At 39.9% G+C, this 13520-nt stretch overlaps 1 protein-coding gene and 1 pseudogene across 2 annotated transcripts; both read left to right on the top strand.

Annotated features, from left to right (window-relative positions):
• Nucleotides 1-981: 981 nt before the first annotated feature.
• On the top strand, nt 982-2730 carry LOC148190797 (uncharacterized). Its single transcript, XM_088102054.1, has one exon. It carries the CDS (start codon nt 982-984, stop codon nt 2728-2730), a length of 1749 nt encoding a protein of 582 aa, XP_087958180.1.
• Nucleotides 2731-3157: 427 nt separating this feature from the next.
• LOC148190798 (uncharacterized) lies at nt 3158-5830 on the top strand (annotated as a pseudogene). The gene is made up of 5 exons (XR_015782954.1): nt 3158-3604; nt 3899-3996; nt 4082-4147; nt 4307-5349; nt 5583-5830. The product of XR_015782954.1 is annotated as an uncharacterized LOC148190798 (transcript).
• The last annotated feature ends 7690 nt before the right edge of the window (nt 5831-13520 follow it).

The raw sequence follows: 13520 nt of genomic DNA on the forward strand, positions 1-13520 counted from the left end.
TTTCATACGTACATTATTGCTTAAAGTTTTAATTAATTAATCAAAGAAAAATATTATTTTATTGGCATAATACCCAATTTTGTCCCCACTTTGGTTCGGAAATCTCAAGTTAGTCCCTTTATAGAAAAGTGAGTTGAATGGATCCTTACTTGTAATTAATTGACTCTAATGAGTCCCTTCCGTTAAATAGAGGGAAACGGAGTTAGTGGACTGATGATGTGGCAGTTGTCTTTGGTGAGGTGTCAATACGGAATAGTTTGCGTGCTTACGTGGTGTTAGGGTTCCCCATTTTCATTTGTGGTTGTATTAAAAATTGGGGATAAAGGTTTTAGGGCTCATTTGTTCGAGACTAGGGCATGTCCGAGAAAGAAGACAGAGGCAGGCAGTGTTTCGAGATTACAAGTCATCGCGGGAACTGGTAAGAACTTGTAGACAAAGCATTTGTGAGTGGACGACCATTGGTGGGGTAAATAACGAAAAGCGACTTTGGAAGGTGCGTTTATGGTAGGTTTTGTTCTGTGTTTCGTTGCTTTCGTTGTGGTCCCCCCAGAAGTTTTGATTTATTTTATGGTTTGTCTGTGTTGTGTGCCCCATTGTCAGTGCATTTGCTTTGTTTCTGTTGCGACGTTGTCGTTGTGGTCCCCCTTCATAGTGTGTGGTACTGTGTTGTGGCATTTGCTTTATTTAATGTCATAAATGTGGTTTTGTTTTGTTTGAGTTGTTTATGGTCTGTACAGTAGTATGTTTATGGTTTGTTTTTTGCTTAGATATCATTTGGGTTAAGGGTTAAGCATAGATTAACTAACTGTGACCAATTTTATATTAGATAATATGGCCAACTCACACATTGAAGTCGTGTTTCACCATGGGGGGAAATTTGAGAATAATGGGACATTTGGATATCACTATGGTGAAACCACAACTATAAAAATAGACCCTGATCGATGGAGTTATTTTGAAATATTAAGCATTCTAAAGGAGATGGGTTATAGGAATGTAAAGGACTTATGGTATTCATTGGGTCGTGGTCCTGTATTAGAAGATTCTTTGGAACCTTTATTAGATGACAAGGGTGCTTGTCATCTGATCAATATTGCTATGTTGAATGGTGAAGCTCACCTCTATGTTATACATAGGGTGTGTGAACCTGAGTATCTTCTGCAGTTGGAATGCATATCTGAACCCCAAATTGATAGACCTAGTGTTGAAGGAGAAGTTGAGAGAGAGAGTGGTGATTTGGAAGTTCATAGACCCAGTGATGAAGGAGAAGTTGAGAGAGAGTGTGTTGATTTGCTCGTTGATAGACCTAGTGTTGAAGGAGAAGTTGAGAGAGAGAGTGCTGAAAAGGAAGTTCAGATAGAGATTGGTGTAGCAGATGTTGAGGCAGTGGGTGAAGCAGAGGTTCAGACAATAGCACCTGAGGTAGAACCTGAATCAGAAATGATAGAAGTTGAGGTTGATGTACTGGCTGATATAGAGGGTATCGTAGAGGATGTAGAGGATGTTGGTGTGGAGGATGCAGTGGAGGATGTTGGTGTGGAGGATGTAGTGGAGGATGTTGGTGTGGAGGATGCAGTGGAGGATGTTGGTGTGGAGGCACAGGTTGAGGTAGACGATGTTGGTGTGGAGGCACAGGTTGAGGTAGAGGATGTTGGTGTGGAGGCACAGTTTGAGGTAGAGGATGTTGGTGTGGAGGCAGAGGTTGAAGTAGAGGGAAATGGTGTGAATGTAGACGTCCAGTCTGATGTGGAGGGGCAGGCAGAAGTAGAGGGTGAGGTAGAGGGTAATGGAGTAGAAACTGATGAGTATGATGTTAGCAGTTGGAATGGGTCCGAAGAGGATGTATTGATTGACCATGGAGATGTAGTGGGATTTGATATATTTGAAGGTACTAATGAAGTTGAATTTGGTGGACCTAGGGGTTTATCTGACAGTGATTGGGAATCCGACAGTTTGAAGAGTGTTGTGGAAAGTGATAACACAGATGATGACAGGGATGACCATGGGGATTTTGGTGTTTTTTCAATGCCCAAAACTATGGAACAATATAAATGGGAAGTGGGCACGTACTTCAGTGACAAAAAAGAATTTACAGAAGCTATAAGAACTTATGGAGTAGAGAATGGTAGAAAATTAAAGGTTTATAAAAATGACAAAAGAAGAGTGCGTGTCAGATGTTGTGGGGCAAAAGGGAAATGTCCTTGGAATGCATATTGTGCATATAAGGCAGCTGAAAAGACATGGCAGCTAAGGAAAATAGTAGACAACCACACTTGCAGTAGAGAATTTAACATCCGTCTAATGACTTCAAAATGGTTGAGTGGGAGGTTAGAGAAGACTATGAAAGACAATCCAAATATTAATCTGTATAACCTGCATAACAAAGTTTCTAAGAAGTGGAACATTGGTGTTTCACGGTCGACAACCTGTAGGGCAAAAGCAATGGCATCCAAACAAAAAGAAGGTGATTTTAAAGAACAATATAGAAGAGTGTATGACTATGCCAATGAGTTGCTTCGGTCAAATCCTGGTTCAACTGTGAAAGTTCATGTTGAACCTAATGAGGACACTCCAATTTTCAAGAGACTATATGTGTGTTTGAAGGCCTGTAAGGACAGCTTCGTGTCATGTAGGAAGATTATAGGTTTGGATGGTTGTTTCTTAAAAGGAAAATTTGGAGGTGAGTTGTTAACTGCAGTAGCAAGAGATGGGAATTACCAGTTCCCGTGATGACTTGTAATCTCGAAACACTGCCTGCCTCTGTCTTCTTTCTCGGACATGCCCTAGTCTCGAACAAATGAGCCCTAAAACCTTTATCCCCAATTTTTAATACAACCACAAATGAAAATGGGGAACCCTAACACCACGTAAGCACGCAAACTATTCCGAATTGGCACCTCACCAAAGACAACTGCCACATCATCAGTCCACTAACTCCGTTTCCCTCTATTTAACGGAAGGGACTCATTAGAGTCAATTAATTACAAGTAAGGATCCATTCAACTCACTTTTCTATAAAGGGACTAACTTGAGATTTCCGAACCAAAGTGGGGACAAAATTGGGTATTATGCCTATTTTATTTAATTCTATATAGAATACTTAATCAAAGCATGTGCATTGCGTGACACTGTCAAGTGACTTACATATCCGTTCCTAACCCATTGAAGGAGGTTCAGTCTCAAAGATTTCAAGAAAGAGATTCCTAAAACCTTAATCTTCCAAAACCCTACCATCTCTCATGGCGTCGTCGTTAATTCGCCTCCGCCGAACTCTCAGAGCACTATCCGGCGTCACCCAGTCCGTTTCCGCCACGCATGCGCCATCGTTTTCTGCCCCTATCAGGTGCGCCGTTTCATGGAATTGCCACTCTCTGAAGGGGGTGGTTCAGTCCCGTTCTTTCAGATCATCTTCAACTTCTCTCCTCTCTGTTAGATCCTCGCAGAGCAACATCCCCGAAGAGATAGGTCCCGATACCATTCTCTTCGAGGGCTGCGACTACAACCACTGGCTCTTCGTCATGGACTTCCCCAGGGACAACAAACCCCCTCCCGAAGAAATGGTTCGTGTTTACGAGGAAACTTGTGCCAAAGGCCTCAACATCAGGTTTCTCCCGTCATGTCTTGTACCACTCTTCCTATCACAATGTTTTGATTATTGTCCTCGTCCTCATAGTCCTGAAACAGGTTATATTGTGAAAAAATATCGAGGAGGGCCAGTAACACACTCTATTATAACCTAAATTTATTGATAACCACGAAATCATGAGTGAAGTTCGTTGATTAAAAATTAGAAGCCCCATGACATGCCGTGGTTTTTAATTCATTTTTAGTTGAGAGCGTGTTGGATACTGTGTGGATCTGTTCGTAGTGGTCTTTACTTAAATATGTGTTTTTTTAGTGTGGAAGAAGCGAAGCAGAAGATATATGCGTGCAGCACAACAACTTACACAGGCTTTCAGGCAGTCATGACCGAAGAAGAGTCTAAAAAATTTGAAGGTATTTGTTCCCGTTTCCCACTCTCGAATTCCATCTTACTGTCGAGAAGATAGAATTTTATGTTTGATTTGTTGCATCTGAACAGGTCTTCCTGGAGTCATCTTTGTGCTACCCGATTCCTATATTGATCCAGTGAACAAGCAGTACGGGGGTATGATTCTTTTTTTCTTTTCAGAAGATCTCTCCATGCTTAAGAAGTTGATTGGATGTCTTCATTTCTTGTTCAATTTCAGTATTAGTTGTATCATGTGACTTCAATAGTTTGCTACCCTTTTTGATTGCAACGCATGTTTTCGTGGTTGATAAATAGGAGATCAGTACATTAATGGAACCATTAGCCCCCGACCTCCACCAATACAGTATGGGAGAAATCAGGGAAGACGAGACCGGAATAGGAGTCCTGGTCAGTACAACCGACAAGAGAATCCAGTGCCAAGCTCCCAAGGGAATCCCTCTTACGGTGCTCAGGAGTCCATGCCAAGGGATGGAAGAAACTATGCGCCTCCACAAAATTATCCACCCCCACAGAACTATGGTCAAGCATCACCACAGCAGTATCCGCCTCGACAGAACTATGGCCAAGCATCACAAAACTATCCACCCAAACAGAACTTTGGTCAAGCATCACAAAACTATCCACCCCAACAGAACTTTGGCCAAGCATCACAAAACTATCCATCCCAACAGAACTTTGGCCCAGCATCACAAAGTTATCCACCCCAACAGAATTATGGCCAAGCATCTCAGAATTATTCACCATAACAGAAATATGGTCAGACATCACAGAACTATCCTCCCCAACAAAGTTATGGCCAAGCATCTCAGAATTATCCACCACAACAGAAATATGGCCAGACATCACAAAACTATCCGCCCCAACAAAATCATGGCCAAGCATCACCCAATTAACCCCACAACAGAACTATGGTCAGGCATCACCTGATTTTCCACCCCCAACAGAACTATAGTCAGGGGTTGCAAAATTATCCACCCCAACAGAACTATGATCTGGCATCGCAAAATTATACCCCCCAACTGACCTTTGATCAAGCACCGCAGAATTATCCACAATATGCTCAGCAGCAGGGCTTTGGACCTCCAGGAGGACAAGGGGAAAGGAGTTATATGCCACAGCAGAACATTGGACGACCGGGACAAGGAGAAAGAAGAGATCCTGTGCCTAGGCATGGTACTTCAGATGTCAGGGGTGACACTTTTGTACCGTCATATACGATGAATTTCAAGCCAACATACATGGAGGAATTTGAACAGGCTAAGCAGGAAACTCATCCTGCCAAAGAACGGACAGGGTCTCAACATCCACCTTCTGGCCCAGACAATTTTACCGGACAGGTATTCTACTGACCCAAAATTGTGTATATTCAAGTTTCTGTTTATTGGTCAAATTAGTCAGAATAGAGATAAAAATTGATGCTAATATTTAGTTCAAAAAATTTTCTTGCGGGAAACTGTATTCATTGAGGCTAGATCTTACGTATTCTTTTCTGTTGGAAAAATTATCAACTTTGTCTCGATCAATACTAAAGGTGAATTGTTTTTGTATTTTTCTTTTTTCTTTTCTGCAGGGAAGATATTGAGAGTAGTCTGAGGCATGTGGGCGGCTTGTATTAAAGTACTAATCACATTCTAAGCTGATTTGCATGTCCTTTCCCTTTGGTGGAATATTGATTCATTGAGCTGTGGGTGTGTATCGATTAATTTAGTTCATGCACTGTTGTGACAAAGTTGAATGTGGTATGTAAGTTAGTACTGGCTACCTTGTTTTTTTGAACATGGTTGAACTGTGAATTTCACGTGGTGCTTTGCTCTCTTACTCCTCTTTCCGTTCTCGTTGTGACGAATGGAACAAAAAATAATTGTGAATTTGCTGTTTCATGTGGCAAATTGGTCAGTTTCCATGGCCAGCCTAGTGCATAGCTCACAGCCAGCAGCCATGTCTCTTACTCTTTTGGCATATATTAAGTTTTGGAAGATCTACTTCTTCAAATGATAGTAGTTAGTGAGAAGTGCTGTTGAAGTCAATAAGAAAAGGATAAGGTAAAAGGGTTCTTGTGCTAGTGACCGAGAATTTCGTAGGCATAACAACATTTTCGAAATGTCCATGGCTTATGTTAACCGTAAACGTTGAGGTTCCCATGGAAAATCAGTCTTTTATTATAAGTTGAAATGACATGGATATATGAACTCTCACCACGTACAATCCTGTAGCCTAAAACTTCTTTACACGAAGAACAATAAATATTATATTTTAAATCAATTTTAGTAACACAAATCACTCTTTCAATGAATAATAAATGTTTTATTGAAGATTAAGAAAATCGATTAATTGAGAAAAAAGTATTGAGACTGTTGGTAACACACTCGATATGGTTTTACCAAAACATAAAAATTTGGCTGCAACATTATGAAAAGGTAGGGGTAGTAGTATATTTTCTTAATCGGCAAAGGAATTTTATTTACAAGGTACTAGTTATATCACACCAAATATAAACAAAAATCCTTCTGAAGATTAATGCCATTGGTATCACAAAGGTCTTGAGTGATTGTTCGGCTGAGAAACTTGATGAAACTTATACAGAATCGTATATTAGACAGTGTAAAAGATATATCCAAACACATGAAACAAAGTAATATAGTTTCAGTCCAAAAGATAAATATAATTTCATCAAAAGTTATTTCTTTCAAAAAATCAATAATGTCAGAACGATTATCCTCCAGCACAGAGATCGAAAATACGTAACATAAGTATAGATATTTAATGAAAACATAAACGAAATAAAATACAAAAACAAAAGTAGGTAACATAAGTATAGATATTTAATAAAAACGTAAAAATAAATAAAAATAAAAACAGAAAAATAAATAAAAATAAAAACATAAAAATAAATAAAAATAAAAACATAAAAATAAATAAAAATAAATAAAAATAAAAACATAAAAATAAAAACATAAACAATAAATAAAAACAAAAACATAAACAATAAATAAAAATAAAACTCTGGTTGAGGACGAGCGTCCTCGGCTAAAATACTTTGCCTGTGCGTTCGTTACTGAAGGGTCCTTGACCGTTCGGTTTTCTTGATGAAAATAGTTGAAGTGGGATTCCTTCATTTGGTTAGATCCCTTGTTGAGGACGAGCGTCCTCATCATTAAAATGCTATGCTTGAGCGTTCGGCCAAGCACTGTTTGTATCTGAGTATTCTTTGATAAATTTCTATTCTTTAAATCCCATATTATTTGACGCTCGTTACTGAAACGATCACTGACCGTTCGGTTTTCTTGGTGAACAAAATGGAAATGGCATTCTAACATCCGGATGGAATCCTAGTCGAGGACGAGCGTCCTCCTGTTAAAATACTTCGCTTGAGCGTTCGTCCTAAATGACGCTCGGTATTATTTTGAGCGCTCGTACTCTTCTCCTGTAAAATAGCGTCCGTCCAATTAACAGTACCTTACTCGACCATTCCTGAACGTAACTGTTTCTCTGCCGTTCGTACTCTGATACGAACGAGCGTCTTTTGGGTCTCATTTACAGCGTTCGTCCTCGGTCTTTGGGGACAGAACGTTCGGTCTTGGTGGTTTTCTTATGAATGGTGAAAATGATTATGTATTAATCAATAGTACATGATGAACAGTAAATGATGAACATAGAACTAACCTTCTCTATGTTTTCTTCATTTAGTTCAAGACCAGTTTCTTCATCAGCTATCGGTTCAACCGCCACTATTTCAGGGATCTTCTCCATCAGTCGACGCTCAATGCCCAATTTCATTGTTGTAACAGAGCTTGGAGACCAACCACATGCTCCCTGTGAGTTGCCGGGACGTTAAAGATGGTATCAGAGCCAGGTTTCGATCCTGGGACCTGTGGGTTATGGGCAGTGCTGCAGCGTAGATTTACTAGTTTTTATTTCGTGAACTCGTTTAATTACATTTGGTGTATTTTAAGTTTTAAATTTTCCGTAATTTCCATGGGAGATTCCAATAATCGTATTGTCAATTTCCGCACTATTCTGAGGATGGCTGTAATCCTTAAATACTCTTGACTGCTTTCATGTATTATGCATGATGACGTCTTGATTATATATGTATGATGTATATATTTGGGATGTCACATTAATGGTATCAGAGCAGTTCGTCCTTAGGATGACCTTTGTGTTGTGGGTTTGCCGTGTCTTCTCTGTGAAGACTTGAGTATAGATGGTATGATTTACCATTTCTTTCAAGTCTATATAGTAAGGTGTGTATCTAACTAGAAGTTTTAAGAACAGAAAACGTCTTAATAAGAGTAATGAGGGTGCACACTCATGACTTTTACCATAGATGGTTTTCCTTTCTTAAATCTGAAGGTTTGAGGTAAGAATGAGTTAGAGTTTTAGTGTTGTTTCCTGTAGTAATTCCTGTCTTGCTCTTGCTTTTGTGGTAGTGTATTGTGCTCGATAGTAGTAGAGGAATGCATATTCAAGGGCAACTTGAGTTGTATACCTTTATTGGATTTGGTTTAAGCCTTTGAGACAAGTTCTTGTCTCGAAGATAGGAGTTAGAAGACTAAAAGTTAAGCTTCGGAGGACGAGTGAAGATAGTGGAGTTTAGAAGTAATGTTATGGGTGAAGAAAATTTCAAGAAAACAAAGTCAGAAGATCTTATATCGTACGTTCGCAAGAAGTTCAGAGGTTAGATTTAGAGAAGCTTTGGATAAGCATGGTTGTAACAAGGTTTGAAAAATGAGTTGGGTTTAGTATATCAGTGACGTCAGCAGTCAGAAGAAAGGGAAGTGTGGGTGAGAAAGGGAGTGACGTTGTGAGAGATTGGTAACATGAATCTAGGTATCAGTGATGGTTGGAATCTGAATAAGAAGGTGGTGGATGACCTAAAGTTTAAGTTAAGAAAGGAATAGGAAATTCTATAGTGGATTAAGGGGAACAAGTATCAAGAAGGAAGTAGAAGGAGAATATTTCGAGAGACAGTAAGATAAGGCAGAACATGAGGTCTTTGAAGAAGAATGATGTATTGTTAGGATCTTAAGTGAAAAATTTGAAGGAGATGATCAAGTTTTCTCAACAAGTGGATGATTCAGAGTCAAGTTTAGTTGGATGTTTCAAGATTAGTAGTTCGCGCAGAAGAAAGGTTTGAGCATAGGCTAAGATGAAAGGTTTCAAATGATGAAGACAAAGGTATGTCTCTGTCAATCAGTGTCTTGAGACAAGACCTCCTAGATGATGATGGTTGCTTCTTAGTGTTATCACCTATGGAAGTGACTCAAGTTTCAAATCATGCGGCGCAGGAGAAGAAGGTAGTGGCGTATGCATCAAGACAACTCAAGATTCATGAGAAGAATTACCCCACTCATGACTTGGAGTTGGCAGCTGTAGTTTTTGCTTGGAAGATTTGGAGACACTACCTCTATGTGCGCAATTTCAGGTGTTTAGTGATCATAAGAGCCTGAGATATCTCTTTGATCAGAAAGAGCTTAACATGAGGCAAAGGAGATGGATGGAGTTCCTTAAGGATTATGACTTTGATCTTTTATACCATCCCGGGAAAGCCAATGTAGTGGCAGATGCATTGAGCAGAAAGGCAGTACATATTTCCTCATTGATGATTAGAGAATTAGAACTGGTAACAAGCTTCAGAGATTTGAGGTTGCAAGTAGAATTTGAAGATGACAGCATCAGATGCAGTAATTTGGTGGTATCCAATGACTTGTTGAAGCATGTTAAAGAAGAGCAGTCAAAGGATATTAAACTCCAGACGTCAGCTAGTTTGATTGGAACTGATCAAGGTAAAGATTTTGCCTTGGGGGTCGACGGTATTTTGAGATTCAAAGGCAGGGTATGTATCCCTAGCAGCTCAGGATTAAAGAAGTTAATCATGGAAGAAGGTCACAAAAGCCGTTTTAGCATGCATCCAGGCATGACAAAGATGTACCAAGACCTCAAGAAGTCCTTCTGGTGATCGGGTATGAAGAGGGACGTGGCACAGTTTTCGGCTTCTTGCTTGACTTGTCAAAAGGCAAAAGTGGAACATCAAAGACCTGGAGGTTTGTTGCAACCGTTAGAGATTCCCGAGTGGAAATGGGATAGCATCGCGATGGACTTCGTTACCCATTTGCCACGCACTATTCGAAAACATGACGCAATATGGGTAATAGTGGACCGATTGACCAAGAGTGCTCACTTCTTGGCAATTGATTTGAGAATGTCTATGACAAAGTTGGCACAACTATATGTTAAGGAGATAGTAAGGTTGCATGGAGTGCCTTCGAGTATTGTATCAGATAGAGACCCGAGGTTCACATCCAGGTTTTGGCAAACCCTTCAGAGTGAAATGGGAAGCAGACTACAGATGAGCTCGACCTATCATTCCCAAACGAATGGACAATCTGAGCGGACGATCCAATCGCTTGAAGATTTGTTGAGGACTTGCATTTTGGATCACCTAGGGGTATGGGATGAGATATTGCCACTGGCTGAGTTCACTTACATCAGAAGATTCATTCTAAATATTTGCACATTTAATCCAACCGAAAAGCAAGGGAACTTATAGTCGAACACTATTTAACGGACCATCATTGGGCTGAATACTATTCACCAAATGCCATCTTCCGAGCGTTACTGGACGAACGTCAGGAACGAACGTCAGGACGAACGAACTCCATTTCTGAACGATATGGACGAACGTCATTTAGAAATGTATGGCCGAACGTGATTTTTTTGAAACGAACGTCATTAACCTAATTGGACGAACGCTATTAAGCAAAAGGACGAACGCTAATTTCCAAATGAACGAACGCGAAATACCCAATGGACGAACGCTAATCACCTTGGACGAACGCTCAACACACCAATTCTTTGGACGAACGCTCAGGCCGAGGACGAACGCTACACTCAGAATTTGAATAATACCGAACGCTCACAAACTAAGGCCGAACGCTCAAGATCAATTACTTAGGCCGAACGCTCAACTACCGAACACCAAATTCAATACTGGACGAGCGCTCAAAGATCAAACCTTGACAAGACCGAACGCTTACTATTTATACATACAGAAACAAAATCTACTAAGACCGAACGCTAATATCACTAAAACTCAACAAGAACGAACGCTAACGAACTCCTAGCAGTATGAGACCGAACGCGCAAATTGGACGAACGTTCAATATCTGGACGAACGTTCTTAGGCATTTGAAAGAACGCTCAGGCCGAATACTTCTTTGGACGAACGCTTAGCAGGCAGTTTCCTTGGACGACCGCTCATGCCGAACGCTACGGGGCGAACGCTCAGCTCAACAACAGGCCGAACTGCTAACCGGCCGAACGTTCTGCAATTTGGACGAACGTCCAATTCTTAACAAATTGGACGAACGCTAACTGAAAACCATAAATGGACAAACGTTCCTAGCTATTGTGGACGAACGTCCAATTTGAAACCAAATTGGATGAACGCTCGATAATTTGGACGAACGTCAAATTTTGAAGCCAAATTGGACGAACGCGCCTGCAGAATTTCAGAATTTTGCAGAAACCCAGAAACGAAACCAGAACCCAAATATTCATCCCATTCTTCCCAGATTTGCATCAAATACAACATATATCATCAATTAAACAAAAGATCTAGCTTCCCTTACCTCTTGAAGACTTCCTTGAATCACTTCCAGAGAGTTTGATTTCCTTTCCAGCTCCAAAATTGCTCCTCCTCTTCTCTTCTCCCAGATCTGCAACAACTCTTTCACTCCTCCAAAAGCAGCACCGAACACTCATCTCACAGATATGGCAGCAAGGATTTCACTCCCCATACTCCCCTTTTAATCTCCCACAAGCCTCTCTTTCCTTTCTTGTTTTTTTTTTTTGAGTGGGGAAGCAACGTTGGCTGTCTCCTTGTGGCCAACGTTCCTTCCTCCTCCCCTTTCCCCCGTTCGTTTTGTTTTTTTTTTTTTTTTAATTTAAAAAAAAACGATTCCTTACATTCTCCCCAACAACAAAATTTTCGTCCTCGAAAATTTGGCTTATCAAAACAAGTGGGGATAAATTTCTCTCATCTCGTCCTCTAACTCCCACGTAGAGTCGCCCATTCCACTGTTCTAGATAACTTTGACAAGTCTAACAGTTCTTCTTCTAAGTTGCTTGTTTTGACTCTCCTCAATCCTTATTGGTTGCACCTCAATTGACAAATCTTCTCTAACTTGCACATTGTCAACTTCAAGCACATGAGAAGGATCAGACATGTATTTTCTCAGTTGAGATAACGGCCGGCGCCTCCGATCAGCATAGGACTTCTGCCTATTCTGTGATGCCCGCATCCTCTCTTGTATAAGTACGAAATTACAGTCATCCAAAATAAAAGAAACGGGAATTCAAACTTAATAGTTTATAGAATAGAACACTACAAGTGTTCAGATAGGAAATCCTAAGAGGACTACTCCGCAGCCTCAATATTCTCCAGCTCTTGCTCCAAAGGACTCTCCTCGACAACATCTGCTCCCATCCAATTGGATGATCATCGCCGAAGAAATATATCCAAATTGGAACACAGCACAAACAATGCAAGGGTGAGCTAGATATAAAAACATGTTATCATACATAGATTCATATAAAGAATAATTTAGGCATGCTCATTAAACCACAATTTGTTACCAATAAGGAGTATTGGTAAATCTTGAAGAAATTTGTTTTGATGATGCTACAAGAAGTTTTAGTTGAAGAAGATATTAGAATTATTTAAAAGCAATTTGTATAAATTAAATATAGTAGGAAAGTCTTGTAACTTTGTAAAACTTGCATTTTTTTACTGCCATAATCGATTATGGAATGTCAATAATCGATTATCACAAGTCATCCTTGAATAATCGATTATCACTTAACCATAATCGATTATCACATTTTTTGAAAACCTGTAACGGACTAGAATAATCGATTATCACTTACAATAATCGATTATTCATGGCAGTTGGGAGCTGACCTTTGGCACTCAGTGTATTTGGCTATATATTTTGTTTTGGAGAAATTAGAAAAAAACGTTGTTGAACAGAAGCTCTTGCAGAATACTGTTTGTCAGAGGAAGTTCTCAGAAGCTATAGTTCAAGTTCCCTTGCTTGGTCTCGTGAACAGGAGAGGCTCGTGTGTCGTGTGTCGATAGTCGGAGCAAGCTCTCTTCGAGTTAGCAAGGTGCTCTGCCTGGTCTCGTGAATAGGAGAAGCTCGCGTTTCGTTTGTCGATAGTCGGAGCGGTTCTCTTCGAGTTGGCAGAGTGTTCTTCTTCCGGTTCGTTTGTCGAAGGAAGGTTTATTTATCTGCTTTATTCACTATTTGTTGTAATCTGTGAAACCATTTTTAGTGAAAAAGGTTAATCACTATTTATAGTGATTAACGACTGGACGTAGAATCTTTTGATTCGAACCAGGATAAAAATTTTGTGTTGATCTTCTTATTCCCTACACTCATTTTATTGTACGTACATCAACTGTTTGATAAATTTTCTCTAAGAAAATTGTTTTTCTAAAACGGAC

This window comes from Vigna umbellata, chromosome 11, assembly GCF_029865625.1.
Source record: "Vigna umbellata cultivar VRB3 chromosome 11, Vumbellata_1.0, whole genome shotgun sequence".
NCBI lineage: Eukaryota > Viridiplantae > Streptophyta > Magnoliopsida > Fabales > Fabaceae > Vigna > Vigna umbellata.

What these genes read in the sequence shown, in the direction of transcription:
- LOC148190797 (XM_088102054.1), top strand. Translation starts at nt 982, where the DNA reads ATGGGTTATAGGAATGTAAAGGACTTATGGTATTCATTGGGTCGTGGT.